General features: G+C 40.2%; 1 protein-coding gene across 1 annotated transcript in view; it reads left to right on the forward strand.

Annotated features, from left to right (window-relative positions):
- Positions 1-6,244: 6,244 nt before the first annotated feature.
- Slc45a2 (solute carrier family 45 member 2) overlaps positions 6,245-16,716 on the forward strand; it is a 40,686-nt gene continuing 30,214 nt past the window's right edge. Inside the window, exons 1-2 of the mRNA XM_026390156.2 lie at positions 6,245-6,629; positions 8,493-8,669. Of these exons, the coding sequence (XP_026245941.2) occupies positions 6,245-6,629; positions 8,493-8,669 (562 nt within the window). The remainder of the gene's footprint in view (positions 6,630-8,492; positions 8,670-16,716) is intronic.

A 16,716-nucleotide genomic window follows, 5' to 3' on the forward strand; every position in this document is an offset into this window, starting at 1 on the left:
CTTCCACACTTGGACTGATTGTGTTCCAGCTCTCATGATCTAATCCCTTCACCTCTGAACATTGCTGCATCTACACGGGCATTTGCGGGGAAGCTCCTTATCCAAGCTCTAACAAATCTTTACCAAAATGACTGTCCTTAGAAAAGTGTGACCCTTTTCATTTGACCAGAAGGTCATTCAATCAGGGTCTTTAAATTGGGATGTTAGCAAATGTTCTTGGGCTTCCCTTCAGATAACTCAGCCTTCCGACTGCTCTGCTGGTGCTGGGTCCTCTGTAGCTGGCTCTTCTCATCACCACACTGTGACCCTTTTCCTGTCATCCACTTGACATCTGCCAGCCTCTTCCTCCTCCTCCCCCACTACCTCCTGTTTTCTTACCCATTGTGTCTCCCTCTGGCCCTGGAAGTCCCTGGGCTTAGGCCCATGAAATCTAGAAGAAAATCATGATAAAAACAACCCTTAAAGAGCAGGTTGCAGTGGAATCAGGAAGCCATTGGGGTGTCCAGGGCCTACATACCTGTATCAGGTTGCTGTCTGGGAAAGAGACCTCTTGTACTGGACATGAGAAAATGACATGGGAATGTGAACCGAAGAGCTGGGCCAAGGTCTCCAAGGTCATTCACGTTTTTCATTTGAGGTTGCAGCTGCAAATGTCACAAATGACAAAGGCACTTGAAACCTTGAGTTAGTCCTTGTTATCAATCTCGAGCAGCTTAGTAAGGGACAGCTTAGTCCTAGGACAGCTTCTTTGTACCATCTTCTTTTTGATGGAATGTGTGAAGTTCATCTGTCCTCCACTTCACAGGCCATGTACAATCTGACCTTCTTCGGAGCAGTCAGAGCTGTCGGGATCTGTGGATTCTCTAACTGATTTCTCAGGTCTCAAGTGAAAGCCCCTTTGCGTTTGCAGTTTCTGAGTTTGGATTGATGGACACCTCTCACTTTCTTTAGGACTCTGTGCTAATGTCACCCTAGGAGACTGCTTTTCTGATCCTTGTCTATGGTGCAGCCACCTCATCACATGCTGTTTGTTCCTTTGCCCTGTTTTTTCTTCACACTGCATATCACTACTGCCATGGCATTTAACCCCATCCCTTCCCTCTGCCATCATACACAGGAATGGAAACTTTATAAGGGATTACGGACATTTAATTAATTCCTAAACATCCAGTTTCAAGAATAGTGGCCATGCCCACAGTGGAAAATTAGTAAGTATTTATTAAACAAATACATCTCAATAGCAAAGTGCTGTCAGTTCCACTTCAACAGCTTCCAGCCACCCCCTCTGCCAACTCCCGTGACTGTTCTCCTTCTAGACCCTGAACTATTATTGATACCTTCTGATTTCTAGAACCACTGCTTTTTGACCATGCTCCCCTACTGCTAATCCTTTTGACACCAAACAGGTCTTTTCAGTCTTGTAAAATTCGTCAGTGGTGCTCTTTTTCCCTACAGAATAAAATAGAAACTCATTTACAAAGCATATCAACCCTTTACAATAAGACTATACCCAAAGGATTTAAAATCAGCATACTACAGTGACACAGCCACATCAATGTTTATAACAGCTCAATTCACAATAGCCAAGCTTTGGAACCAACCTTGGTATCCTTCGACAGATGAATGGATAAAGAAAATGTGGTATATATACACAATGGAATATTACTCGGCCACAAAGAAGAATGAAATTATGGCATTTGCTGGTAAAAGGATGGAACTGGAGAATATCATGCTAAGTGAAATAAGCCAGTGCCCCCCAAACCAAAGGCCAAATATTCTCTCTGATATGTGGAGGATGGAGGGAGGATGGAGAGAGGAAGACTAGAAGTTCACTGGAATAGACAAAGGGGAATAGGAAAGATAGTAGAGAGGGAGGGGAATAGGAAAGATAGTAGAATTAATCAGATATGACTTTCCTATCTTTGTATTTGAATACAGGACCAGGATAATGTCACATCCTGTATAGCTGCAAGAATAAGATTCTAATTAGAATAAGTTACACTCCATGTATGTATAATATGCCACAATACATTCTACTGTCATATATATCTAAAAAGAACAAACTTTAAAAAAAAAGACTTTTACCTAGCTCTCTAGGCCCATTCCTACCCCTCCTGTTCCCCAGCACTTTGTATTGGACTACCTGAAGTTTCCAAATATCCTGTGGTCTCTCTGGTTTTCATTCCTTCCCACATACTACATCATTTTCCAAGAACAGCAATCCTGGCTTTTGCTGCAGTTGACAGATCTAGCAAAGTTAGACTTGGCTCAAACACAGCTTGTTTTATTTGTTTATTTGTTTGTTTTGTATAACTCCTGCACTCTTACCCATAGAGTAGTTTTATACAGTGATTATAAACTGTGGAGTCGCTCAGGTGTTGTGTACAAATCCCACCCTATTGCTATGGTGTTGAACATAATACCTGTGTAGTGCCTGGCACATTCTAGGTGCTCAGTGGTTGTTAGCACCTATTTTTAGTGCCCTTCCTAGGTTCTCATTGCATCTTGCTCATATTTCTAAGGATAGTAATTGCTTTTACTACAGTTTCCAAACTCTTCAGTAGGCCATAAACTCATAGAGTAGTGGCTCCGGTATACAAAAAGATCACCTGCAGGTTCTGTTAAAACACAGATCCCTGGCCCCACTAGAGATTCAAATGCAGTGGGTCTAGGGTGAGACCCACGAATTGACATTTCTACCAAGCTTCTAGGTGAGTATGCTTCTGGTTCAAAGTCTGCACCTTGAGTAGCCTGCCCTATTGGATGTGAACTAAGTCTTTTTACTTGGGTTACTGTTATAAGAGTGTTCAGAAAAATATCTGTGGAATGGATTGGTAAGGGAAAGGATAAAAGCAAGTCGACAAAAAGCTATAAGTAAAGAGATGATTAGCTTAGAATACTGATTCCTGTGATTAGACAACTATACAAAATATTTTAATGAAACTGTGAGCCAAAATAAATCTTTCCTCCTTGAAGTTGAGGATAAAAATTGCTTTGTGTAGGTTGTGAACTTAAAGAATAAATGTAAGCTATAAATGTAAGCAATAAAGAATAAATGTAAGCAAGGTTAGTAGCTCTTCTTGGTGACCCACACTTCCCTTCTGAAGATGGAAGACCCTGTGCAGAAAATGTGGCAGTTCCTAGTTTGTTAGTTTCCTTTAGATAAACTATAGATTTAGATGATGGCAATGACACAGGAAAAGAGAAAACAGGGAACTTTAAGAAGTAGAGAAAGGTGTGCAATTAAAGAAGGAAAATTCTGATGAAAGTGAAATTATTTTCTCAAACAGTTTGATATACATTTATTGATACTCTTTTGATCCTACCCTGTAGGAAGTGAGGAGATGCCACAAATTGTAAGATCATAAATAAAACCAATCCATGAAATACATCCTGATTGTATCATGATCACTGTTCATATATCCTCCCTCTAAGCATATTCCAGGCTTCAGTGGTAATTACATTGCCTTGTAATCTGTAAAGCACTTGGACCTATGTGGAGTTAAGATGCCTTCAATGGCAAATAATGCAAGACAAGAAGGAAATATTCTGGCTCTCAACCAAGAGTTTTAGTCTTATCTGAATGTTGTCATGTGGGCCCTGTTTTCCCACAGTTCTCCAGGGTACCAACTTTCCATCCTCCATGTGTAAATTTTATCCTCAGGCTGGTAGCAAGTTCTGGATCTTATATCCACACACAGCAATATTCAGAAGAAAAGTTCTCAGGAGCCCTCAGCAAAACTTGTTTCGTGTCTCCTTAAGCTGACATACCAACTGTGTTAGTTATGGTGACAAAATACCTGAGAAAATCAGCTTCAAGGAGGAAAGATTCATTTTGGCTCATAGTTTGAGAGGTTTCAGTCCATGGTCACTTGGCTTCATTGATTCTGGGCCTGTGGTATAGCAGAACATCATGGCAGAGGGTATGGCAGGAGCAAAGCTGCCCACCATGGCATCCAGGAAGCAGAGAGAGAAAGGGGTCAGGGACAAGACATACCTTTCATGGACACAACCCCAGTGACCTACTCTAACTAGACCCCACTTTCTTGAGATCAACCACCTCCTAGAATACCATCAAACTTTACACACATTAATGGATTAATCCACTGATAAAGTCAGGCCCTCATGATCCAGTCACTTCCCCAAAGTCCCAGATGTGAACACTGCCGCACAGGGGACCAAGCCTTCAGTACATGAGCCTTTGGGGGACATTTCATATCCCAACTTTGACACAAACCATTTCTATACCAGTCTTTAACAGAGAAAGTAGGATCACCCTTAGATAAAGCTAGACAGCTCCTGCAGCTGCCTTGACTCCCTTCCCAAAGTTCATGGGCATGAGGGCTGTGTGGGCTCTGGGATCCACTCCCAGCTCCATCAGGATGGAGGGAATGGTGACTGGAGGTTGGGTAGACAGTCGATGAGGTCCAGTGTATGCAGCATCTCAACTGCTCTTCCACAATCACAGGGAGAAGTAGGGCAGGTTTCCCCATTTTACAGATGAGAACACAGAGGCTCAAAATGTCCTACTCCACCTTAGTTTATGCTCACCTTATTGTGTCAGTAACTTTTTTGTTGTACCCCTGGAAAAGAAAAACCTAACCATTCAAATAATTAGGTCTAAGCAACTTAAACATTTGTATCCTAACTACTTATTAGATATTTGAATAATACTCACAAAGAAAATGTGACATTTTAATTTTTCCTCATTGTTCACCACAATTATCTACTAATGGAACATGGGCACCTTCTGGACACTACAGTGCTTCCTGTGCCTTGGAGTTAGATCAGACACTGCTTGTCCACCTCCTGTCCCATGCTGATTTTCCTATAGTACTTGCTTTTTATCACAATGACTGTAGCAAACCTTACTTTACAAGGTATGAAACCATTGAAAGGATTATAGTGCAATCTGGGTTAAAAGCATGAAATACTTCACTAGTAGCTCATGTGCCATCCAACAGATGTTGTTGCACTGCGTTTACTAGGTTCAAATGTTTAAATATCCCAAGGTACACCTATGAGTTCGCTGTAATCCTTGGGTGACTTGGCACACAGTTTGAGAAACATCAGATTAAGTGATTTGTTGAGGGACATGAGAGTAGGAAGAAGCATGACGAGAATTTAAACTTGAAGATTCTGACTCCAAGCGCTGCTCTTGAATCATTTTTAAGGCCCTTCCTATACAATCACGTTTCTCCAGCCAAGACTTTTCATTTGAACTTAGGATCCTGCAAGGAAGGTATGACCCAGTCCAAACCTTTCAAACAGTGAATTTAATATAGCCACCTGAGGATGGAGAAAGGAAATGGCAGGGATACCGTGACTTCTTCCCTTCTCCCACGGAGGCCTCCCATTAGCCAAATTTCCACAGAAGCTAGAGAGCAGGTGAACCTGGAAAATGTAGTCCTATACGACACAAGGCACAGGACGGATAAATGTAACAAACAAGACTGTTGGCCGACATTCCCAAATACAGTGTACATATTTTATTTGTTCAATCATTGCTTTAGCAAATATTTATTGAGGACCTACCAGGTGCCAAGTATCATGCTAGATGCTGGGAATACCTTAAGGAGCTATTATAGAATAGACCTGTTCTCTTTCCCTCAAGGAGAATTAAAAAAGAAAAAACTAATTGACAAAATGCTATAGAACAAACACAGAACTATCTAATTATAAAATTTATCAAGTGCAAATAGGACATATTAGGGCACTATGAGGCAGGTAATGACTTCGAGGAAAGATGAGAACCCCACATGCTATCTTAAATCTAGTTATTTAACTTCTGAGCTGTGTGTGTAGAAAACTTCTGGTCAAGAAAGGACAGAATATTTATACCTATAAAAATAAGTTTATTAAAAAGATTGACTTATTTATATATTGATTTAACCCCGGTATAATAAGACTTAATTATCTCAAAACTGTGGATGTGATCATAAGAAATATGGTATGTGTGTGAGAGAGAAATTGAGAAAGAACAGTGTAAAGGAAGATCTTGTTAGGAAAACATTCAAGCATTGTAAGGAGCCAGAGGGCTCTCAGCAGCTAATCTCCGTCATGCTTTTCAGGGCCAACACCCCCTTTCCCTCTCGTCATAACTTGTGATCTTAGAGGCATGAAAGAATTTGAGCCCCTCCTCCAGCCTAGCCATCTCCGCCTCTTGCTCAGCCAGGCTCCATATCAAATACAGTTTGGAGCCCAAACCCAGGGATCACGCAGAAAGGTATCTCACCCCTTTGCAATGGGCAGCGACAGTGGGCAGGCTGGCAGGCACACCTATCAATCCCTAACTGAGGATGGCCTCTTGGGATCTGCGAAGCTACCAAAAAGACCCACAGGCAGACTCATCATGCACAGTATGGTCATGTTCGGCCGAGAGTTTTGCTATGCAGTGGAGGCAGCTTATGTGACCCCGGTCCTGCTCAGCGTGGGCCTGCCCAAGAGTCTGTACAGCACGGTGTGGCTCCTCAGCCCCATCCTGGGATTCCTTCTGCAACCTGTGGTGGGATCAGCAAGTGACCACTGCCGGTCCCGTTGGGGCCGCCGGAGACCCTACATACTCACCTTGGTCATGTTGATGCTCCTGGGCATGGCGCTGTACCTAAATGGAGATGCGGTAGTATCAGGTAAGTGGACGGCACCAGGTCCTGTTGTGCAATGCTATAGGAAAAGAATGTGCAGTTCTTGACATTTAATATAAACTGGTTAAAACTGATGGTCTCTCCCAGGCTGCAATGAACTTCTACCTTTGAATGTTCCAAAATCGTGAGGAGCCTTTACTTTCAGAATCTCAGCATGTATTGTCCTGTATTGCTGTGAAGATTTAAAAATAGGACTGAATTTTTATCTACTTTATCAAATTAAATATTTGTACTTACTTGTCAAAGGAGTTTTATTTTATTTTTTGAGCTCAGTATGCTTTGTAGAATACTTTGTCAAATTGATCGGTGCCCAAATGGCTCTGTAAACACTGGCAAGGAATTGCCTGTATGTTCAAATAAGAGTTAATTTGTTTGTTACCTTATGAAGAGCCTTTTAATGGATACAGGGCATTGGCCTGTCAGCTCAAGGGAACATTTTTGCATTGCAAATTCTGGACAACCACAAATCTGATGTTAAAAGGCTTTTTCTAGTCATTAATCTGCTACCAATTAATCAGTTCTTGGTGGTAGGACATTGAAAAAAGAATCATTAAACATTACAAAGGCCATACATTTTTAGACCATCAACTCCCAGGACAGCAGATGGGTGAATAAGAAACAGGATAATCAGGAAACATTTATATATACTTAAAAGAAGGCATAAATTCAACTCATAAATATACAATATGTATGGAAAAATAACAAAAAAATCTGGTAAATATAGTCACTGCTAAGGACTAGAGGTGAAAGGGGAGGGTAGGCTTATTTTTCACTTATTTTTACTGAAATTTTGTAAATATGTACCTATATTACACACTATCCTTAGCTTAAAAAAAAACTGTAAGCAAGGCAAACAACAGTGTATGTTCCATAGCAGATTGAGTGAAGGAAGGACAGCAAAAGCATAGAATGAATATTATTCAGCTATTAAAAATTATGAGGTTGCTCTTCATTAACTGCAGTGAAAAGATGAGAATCGCTGGTGGAGGATGGACACGTATGCACCCTATGATCTTATTCATCGGTGCTATTCAAAAGTATGGCCCTATGACTTGCAGCGTCAACATCTCTAGGGGCTGTTGGAGACGCAAGTTCTCAGGCCAACCCCAGGTCAGTTGAATCAGAGTCTTGAGAACTGGGGCTTGTTCAAGTGATGTCAAGCATGCCAGAGTTTCAGAAGCAGTGCATTTGGGTACAGCTGCACACCTGGATCTGGATGTGTGGAAGCACATAACGGGGACGTCCCAGAGGATAACCATGGTTGGGGCTAGGATCTGAAGCATTTTCTAGTTGTTGCTGTTTTTTTTTTTTCTATTTTGTTGAAATTGTTTACAGTAAGTATATTTTTTTTTATTTAAAGAAATATAATTCACTCACACCCCAGAAAACTCATTTAAAAGCACATAATCCATGCTTTTTGGTATATTCAAAAGGTGTGCAGCCCTTTCCATTTTGTAACTTCTGAATATTTTCACTACTCCCAAAAGAGGCCCATGACCCATTGACAGCAACTTCCCAAATCCTTTTAAACACCAGCCCTAGACAACCACTCATTCACTTTCTGTCTATAGATCTGTCTTTTGGGACATTCACTTGCATAATTTTCAGAGTTTGAAAAGATAATGAAGCTATTTGGAAAAACAAAGCAGAGGAAGACGAATTGATGACAGAAAGTTTTGATAAAATAAAAAAACATGGATCAGGGCTGGGGATGTGGCTCAGTGGTAAAGTGCTTACCTGGCATGCATGAGGCCCTGGGTTCAAATCCCCAGCACCAAAAAACAATTTTTTTTTAAATGGATCATTCTAAAGCAGGATTGAGGAGAACGATGTTTATTTCTCTTTTAGCTTTGATTGCTAATCCAAGGAGGAAGCTGGTTTGGGCCATAAGCGTCACCATGATAGGTGTGGTTCTCTTTGATTTTGCTGCTGACTTCATTGATGGGCCCATCAAAGCGTACTTATTTGATGTCTGCTCCCATCAGGACAAGGAGAAGGGCCTCCACTACCATGCCCTCTTTACAGGTAGGGTATATTCCAGAAAGTCTCTCCTCAGCTCTCCAGACAGGGAGGCACTTCCGTGGAAGCCAGCCAGTGTCTCTGCACAGTGGAATCATTTGAATGAATGGATCCCTTGATGGGGTGGTTCCATCACGAGGACTCTATCTCCCAGTGCATTTGCCTAAACAAAGCTTTTGATTGCTTCTGTAGAGTTTTTGAAGAGGAAGTTGACATAAGAGCTTTCTTTAGCACTCTTTGTGGAGACCTTTAGAATTGAAATGAAAAGAAGTCTTATGCACTTTACTTTTGTTTCAAAGCAGTGGATCTCAAACATCAGTAATGTAGCATCAACCTTACTTAGAAGTTTGTTGAAAATGCAAATTCTTGGGATCCTTCTTCGTTTATTCTGATTTATATTTCTTGGGTGGAGCCTAGAAATTTGAAGTTCATTTACTAAGGATTCCAGATGATTTTTGTGGTAGGTGTGCTATGCACCACATTTAAAAACAAAAAATAGAAACAAACCAAGCAAATCTCATCTTTGAGATTTTTTGGTTACACAAAGAATGGACATTTTTTTCAACCTGCTGGTTCAAAAAAGTCCATGCCAGGGGGACAGTTGGGGCTCTCTGGATTATTGGGGCTGCTGTCAGCCTCCTTTGGTTGCTGTTAGGCCATTCATTTGGAGCAATGTCTCTTATTACTAAATTAGTGCTATGCCAGAACAGGGACAGGGGACATTTTACACCTTAGGTGACCACGGGATCCTGGCCCAGGAACACTTTTATATCTAGGGAAGTAGAAATCTGCCAACCCACTTATTTGATTGTCTCATAGCCCAGGCAATGTAATTATTTTTTGTTCCGATGCTTTCTGGCTCCCTTGATGGCCAGGTAGGGCCTGTATCTCCAGAGCTATGAGTAGTGCCAACTCATGGAAGCCATTGGGTTCATCTTTGTCATTTGTGTAAACACTTGAGTGGCCAAAACATGAAGGAATGAGGTTGCACCCGCAGAGTAAGCAGTTCCTCCTGATTTAGGGAAGGTGAGGGAGAAGAACTCCAGCCCTGTCCTTCCCTGGACCCTGACCTCCATGTCTCCAGAGGTGTAAAGACTCCTAAGACCTGGCCAGGATTGAGACTCTTTTCCTGCCTCACCTCTGCTCCTGCCACTCAGTAACTTTGTTCCTTTGTCTAAATTCTGATCCCACAGAATTTTCCTCCTGTTTTGTCACTCGGGTGCCCCTACTCCACTGGCCTCTCACGGTCCCTGGAGCAAGCCTCCCTGCCCCTGCCTATCTCAGGGCTTGGCATGCAATCTCCTCCTGCCTGGGAAACTTTCCCCAGATAACCCCATGGCTCATGCCTTCATTCCACTCATGCTCCCCATCAAGTGGCTCACCAGTGAGGTTTTTCTTGGCCACCATATCAATATAGTATAGCCACTCCTCCCTCTCCCCTTATCCTTGTTTGACTTTTCTCCATAGGCTGTATCTCTACCAGACTGACGGAGGCTCTCCATTTATTAATTCATCCATTTACCTATAACCTCTCTGCTTATCACTCTACCTTCCATCCAACCATCGTCTATCTATATTTTTTATTGTTTTTGTGTATCTCTCCCGGTATAGAACATCATGTTCAAGTGAGCAGACCCTTCCTTTTTTTGTTCTTGCCAAATCTTCAATTCCTGCGAAAATGTGCTACATAAAAGGTGCTGAGTAAATATTGAATAAATAGTTATCAAACCCTTCATATAGGCTAATGACCTTGGATTAGGCATTTTAATTTATCTCTGTCCTGACTTGTAGAGTTAGCGTGGTTCTCATTCTTCAGATGTGAAATCTGAGCTTTGGTGTGCTAGCACTGGCTCATGCTGGCTCGTGAGAATCAATTGGTAAATTTTTAGGGAATGAGTGAGCTGGTTGACAAACATTGACAGCCTGAAATTGATGAGAGTATTGGACATACAGAATTGAAAAATCTATGAACTATGGCTTTTTTCCTTTTTTCCTGGAGAGTCAGTGGTTAAATATACCCATATGTTACTGACTGGGGATAGAGAAGAAAGATTTAACTGATTAAATAGTATTTCTGTGGTTGATAGCTAGAAGATTCCAGATCAGGGTTTCAAATTTCATTCTCCTAATTTGAATCCCACCGTTCCTTTCTATTTTATCATTATTTGCTGAATAATTGCAAAAAAAGTCATGGGAGACTTTTTTGGCTTTAGAACCTGGAGCGCTGAGGGTTTCTTGCTGTAAAAAATGTTGGGCAATATGGCCACCATTTCCTAGCTTATACTATGGTAAACCCTGTCTAAATGACCTCTGCCTTGCTGCCCCTGATATCAATATTGGACACTGGAAACTTTGACACACTGATGATGGAAATGGAATTGAGTCATGGGAGTATGAATAAGAGGCAGAGCTTTTATTAGGGCTCTTCTGGAGAAGGGAGGCATGGCTTCAACAAATGAGTAGATTTCCTGGCCACTTGCAAGGGTGGGCTGGGGTTTAGGAAAGTTAGTTGGCCTTAGGTGTATGTCAACCTGTGAGGGCACTTTAACTCCAGAACCCTAGCCCTGTGATAAGGATGAGTGACATGAAAACACCTGTCCCTAATGATGCACCTTGTACTATCTGGGGGTGAATAAATGAGGCACTTTTGGTATCTGGCAAACTACGAGTTAAGGTGGAAGCTTCTAATGGCTGTCAGGCCTGAGCCAAGGCCCCAGAGTGCCTTTGCTCTTTTTCCCTACTCACTCAATATTAGAATAGAGACCTCTTTATTTTTGGAACTTCCAAGGTCTACACATGACAGTATTTTCATGAGCTCCAGACAATATATTCATTTTGATATTTTCTGTTGATAATAGTGTATGGTGTGTTATAAGCAAATCCATGTAATTTTGATATGATCTTAGTTCAGGCTCTTAGTACATTTTTGTCTAAATTTAGTACTTGTCCTTAAACTGACTTACCAGTCTTTCACTGCTTCCCACTAACAGAACTAACAGACAGCATGTGGTTTCATATATCTAAAATCCAACTATGGCCAGGACACTCTTTTTTTGCACCTGCAGTGGTCCCCTATTGGCCTCCTAGATAAAGAAAAACATTCTAGAGAGGGCTCAAAGCTCCCACAAGCTTTACTTTTCATTGTGGTAGAAATTTATTTATCACAGTCTGGAGGATGAAATGCCAAGATCAAGAGGGAGGCTGGCAGGGCTGGTTTGTAGCAATGCCTCTGTTCCTGGCTTGCACACATTCTCTGTTCTTTGAATAATTTATCTACATGTTCCTAGGTCAGGTCTACTTTGTTCACGGCATCCCTCACTCTTTACTACCATATATTTCTTGGTTGATTGTATATCACCTTCTGAAAAGTGTCTGTTCAGTTCTATGACCCATTCTTTTAATTGATTTTTTTAAAAAAAATAAATGACAGCCGAATGCATTACAATTCTTGTTACACGCATACAGCACAATTTTTCACTCTCTGCTTGTATATAAAGTATGTTGGCACCAATTCTTGACTTCATACATGTACTTTGGATAATGATGTCCATCACATTCCACCATCCTACTAATCCCCCGCCCCCTCCCTTCCCCTCCCACCCCTCTACCTATCTAGAGTTGTCTATTCCTCCCATGCTGTCCCTCCCTATCCCACTATGAGTCAGCCTCCTTATATCAGAGAAAACATTCAGCATTTGTTTTTTGGGATTGGCTAACTTCACTAAGCATTATCTTCTCCAATGCCATCCATTTACCTGCAAATGCCATGATTTTGTTCTCTTTTATTTCTGAGTAAAATTCCATTGTGCATATATGCCACATTTTTTCAATCCATTCATCCACTGAAGGGCATCTAGGTTAGCTCCACAGTTTAATTTGCTGCAGCCAGGTTCAGAGGGCACAGCTTTCACTATAATCAATCAATCCCCCTAACCTCAAGTTCATGTACTTTTAGAGTTTTATACCCAGCATGTAAGGGGAGGGACTCAGAAGTTCACAGTCTGCAAAAATTCACACAAAAGCAGCTTTTTCATTTACTGTTTTCGGCAAGTTAACCCTTCAAGGACAACACCTAAGAAGGGGAGAGTCTTTTCCCCTTCTTTCCTCCCCCTGCCAGCTGTTACCATGGAGCCCAATTGTAACTTATCTTAAAAATATAGACATCTCTGTGAAGCCCAGCTCAAGCCAAAGGCCTTGTTTGCACTCTTCTTCAAAATACTATACTGGATATGTTTGTGAAAAACTAGTAAGGGGGAGTCCAGCATCTGGAGTGCTGGTATCTTCTCGGACAGTGGCCAAGTAAAACAGGGTAACAGAAATATAGGAAGTTTATCTACATTGAACTCTTTTGCAGAGACTCTTTTGCTGACAGTCCTAAAATCAGCCATGGTGAAGATTTCTGGAGAAGCCCAGTTAATTTTTTAACTGTCTGTGGTGGCTCTACGTTTAGCTATTGTGAATTGTGCTGCTATAAACATTGATGTGGCTATGCCCCTGTAGTATGCTGTTTTTAAGTCTTTTGGGTATAGCCAAGGAGCGGGATAGCTGGGTCAAATGGTGGTTCCATTCCCAGATTTCCAAGGAATCTCCATACTGCTTTTCATATTGCCTTGGCCCATTTATTTTAATTTAATTTAATTTTATTTTATTTTGGTGTTTGGATTTTTGAGTTCTTTATATACCCTAGAGATTAGTGCTCTACTTGATGTACAAGCAGTAAAAAACAGGAACATAACTCAACATTGTAAAAACTATCTATACTAAGACCCAGGCCAATGTCATTGTAAATGGAGAGAAATTGAAAGCATTCCCTCTAAAAACTGGAACAAGACAGGGATGCCCTCTTTTACTACTTCTATTTAACATAGTTCTTGAAACATTGGCCAGAGCAATTAGACAGATGAAAGAAATTAAAGGGACACATATAGGAAAAGAAGGACCAAATTAGCACTCTTTGCCAACTATATGATTCTATACCTAGAAGACCCAAAAAAATTCACCAGAAAACTTCTAGAACTAGTAAATGAATCCAGCAAAGTAGCAGGATACAAAATCAACACTCATAAATCAAAGGCATTTCTGTACATTAGTGACAAATCCTCTGAAAGGGAAACGAGGAAAACTACTCCATTTACAATAGCCTCAAAAAAATAATAACACTTGGGAATCAACCTAACAAAAGAGGTGAAAGACCTCTACAATAGAAACTACAGAACGCTAAAGAAAGAAATTTAAAAAGTCCTTAGAAAATGGAAAGTTCTCCTTTGTTCTTGAATAGGCAGAATTAATATTATCAAAATGATCCTACTACCAAAAGCACTACACAGATTTAATGCAATTCCAAACAGAATCCCAATGACTTTCCTCATAGAAATGGAAAAAGCAATCATGAAATTCATCTGGAAAAATAAGAGACCCAGAATAGCTAAAACAATCCTTAGCAAGAAGAGTGAAGCAGATGGCATCACTATACCAGACCTTAAACTATACTACAGAGCAATAGTAACAAAAACAGCATTATATTGGCACCAAAATAGACTGATAGACCAATAGTACAGATTAGAGGACACAGAGACTAACCCATAAATTACAGTTATTTTATATTAGACAAAGGTACCAAAAACATACATTGGAGAAAAGATAGTCTCTTCAACAAATGGTGCTAGGAAAACTGGAAATCCATATGCAACAAAATGAAATGAAACCCCTATCTCTCACTATGCACAAAACTCAACTCAAAGTGGATTAAGGACCTAGGAATTAAACCAGAGACCCTGCATCTGATAGAAAAAAAAGTAGGCCCAAATCTTCATCATACCAGATTAGGTGCCTACTTCCTTAATAAGACTCCTATAGTGCAAGAATTAAAATCAAGAATTAATAAATGGGATGGATTCAACTAAAAAGCTTCATCTTAGCAAAAGAAACAATCAGTGAGGTGAATAGAGAGCCAAAGGGCTATTTTCATATAATCTCTTTCTTTTTTGTCATTTTCTACGTTCTATTTTAGCATTTTGTGCATGTTTGTAATCACCCTCATTATACCATAAATTTTTTGAGAGAAGAGACTGACTATGCAGAGAAAAATGTATGTGTGACTGAGTAGGAGGGTAAGGCATATATGAAGGAAAGACAATCAACATTATGTGCATATTAATGATCCACTCAGAGGGCTGGTAGGGCCACAAAGAAAAACTAGACTGGCTTCTCTAAGACCTCACCCACATTTTTAACTCCTTCTCCATCATTATGTGGCACATGCTCAAGGAATGGGTTGGTTAGGAAGGGGCCTGGTTGTAAGTAGTAAGAGTCCACTAACGTGGCTTAAACACGTGTATTTATTTTTCTCATGTAACAAGAAGTCTGAATGCAGATATCTACTGGCTTTTGGTCAGTGACTAGATGTCAGAGCCAGCAATTTAATATTTCTTTGGTTGCTTCATCAGTATGTTGCCTTCCGGATCATGATGGTTGCCATGGTTTCATTCATCCTGTTTGTTTCAAGAGAGGAGGAAGGTGGAAGAGGATCAGGAAAGAAGGAGGGGGAAAGAGCCTATGCTGTCTCTTCAAATGAGGAAAACAATAGTTTTCTAACCTCCACAGACTTCTACTTGATTTTCATTGGGCAAAATTAGGTTATATAAATATCCTGTGCCTTGGAACATGGAAAGTAATTTTTTTTTTCCTGTAAGGGTGTGGAGATATGCTTCCCTGAATCAAATTGGGATTCTGTTAGGAAGAAGGAAGTGGTGATTATTACTAAATAGACAGAAGCTGGTAGCTATCACATAAAATACAAACCTATTTGAATATTAAGCTAATAAGAATGATTAAAGAGCAAGACTACTTTAAGCAAACAACAGCCAGAACTTTCAAAGTCCCCAACATTTGTAAATAAAGTTTATTTATTTAAAACTTATCAAAGTAAAATTTAAAGTCATACCGTTGTTCCTAGTTTTACCTGATCATGTGTTAAATTACACTCTTACCATGTTATAATTGTGTATTTATCTCTCCCTTCTACAAGTTTTGTAAATTCTTTCAAATTCCCTTGGCTTCTAGTTCTTTTGTGTTGCTGATAACAAACACTTAGAAAATGTTAACTGTGTAAAAGGAGACCCTGCTTGAATTCTGTGCATTTTACATCAAGTTAAATAGGCTGCATGGCAAATTGCATCTATCAGGTGAATGTGCTTACTTATTTGCTTTGCTTTGTCTCAAGATCAGCACTGAACTCTGGACCTCAGCCAACGGTCTCCTATGCATGGTCATAAGGGCAGCCACAGAGGGTGTACAGATAGCTTCAAGCCATTTGGTTCCCCTACCAGAAAAAATAACTTCAAACATCTTCCTCCTGTAGGACAATATAGTAGAATCTCACTTCATTTAAGGCTTAGATTCTAAAGTCCCTAAATGATAATGGCAGTCTACATTATTCATTAATCTCTATCAGATCACTTATAAAATATAATATGCCTTATTTTACATATATAAACCTGCATGAAAATATCTGCAGAATCATCTCCATTTTAATGTTATTCCTGGGCATGAGCTCCATTAATGGAAAAGCTAGTAGACAGGATTGCCCGTGCTATTTTAAAATGTTATTCTTGTTTTTCTTGTTCCCTCCCCACCCCCTTTACAAAATGTGAATTGTTGAATTCTGGTGATACATGACCCCACTGTAGTGTCCTTGCTTTGAACAAAAGCAATTCAAACATGGAGTGAAGAAAATAAACAATGTATTATCCCCCTGCTCTACCTTTGCATGCAAACCAAACCTGAATTTATGTGAACTTGGTAAAAGATAACTACAGCATTCCACTTGAAGCAAGCATTTTCTGACAAAGTAATATTTAATATAGGGGCCCATTTTGATTTTCATCAGTGACAAGATAGCATTCAGCCAAGGAATCCAAATGACCCAGTAAACTGAAATTCTTTTTATTTGTTTCAGAACAGTCTCCCTGGCCCAACATTCCGAAATGTTTTTCAAATAAGAGCAAAAGGTTCCTTGTCAGAATAAATTTCCCAGCTTATTTTTGATACATTG

Source organism: Urocitellus parryii, chromosome 1, assembly GCF_045843805.1.
Source record: "Urocitellus parryii isolate mUroPar1 chromosome 1, mUroPar1.hap1, whole genome shotgun sequence".
NCBI lineage: Eukaryota > Metazoa > Chordata > Mammalia > Rodentia > Sciuridae > Urocitellus > Urocitellus parryii.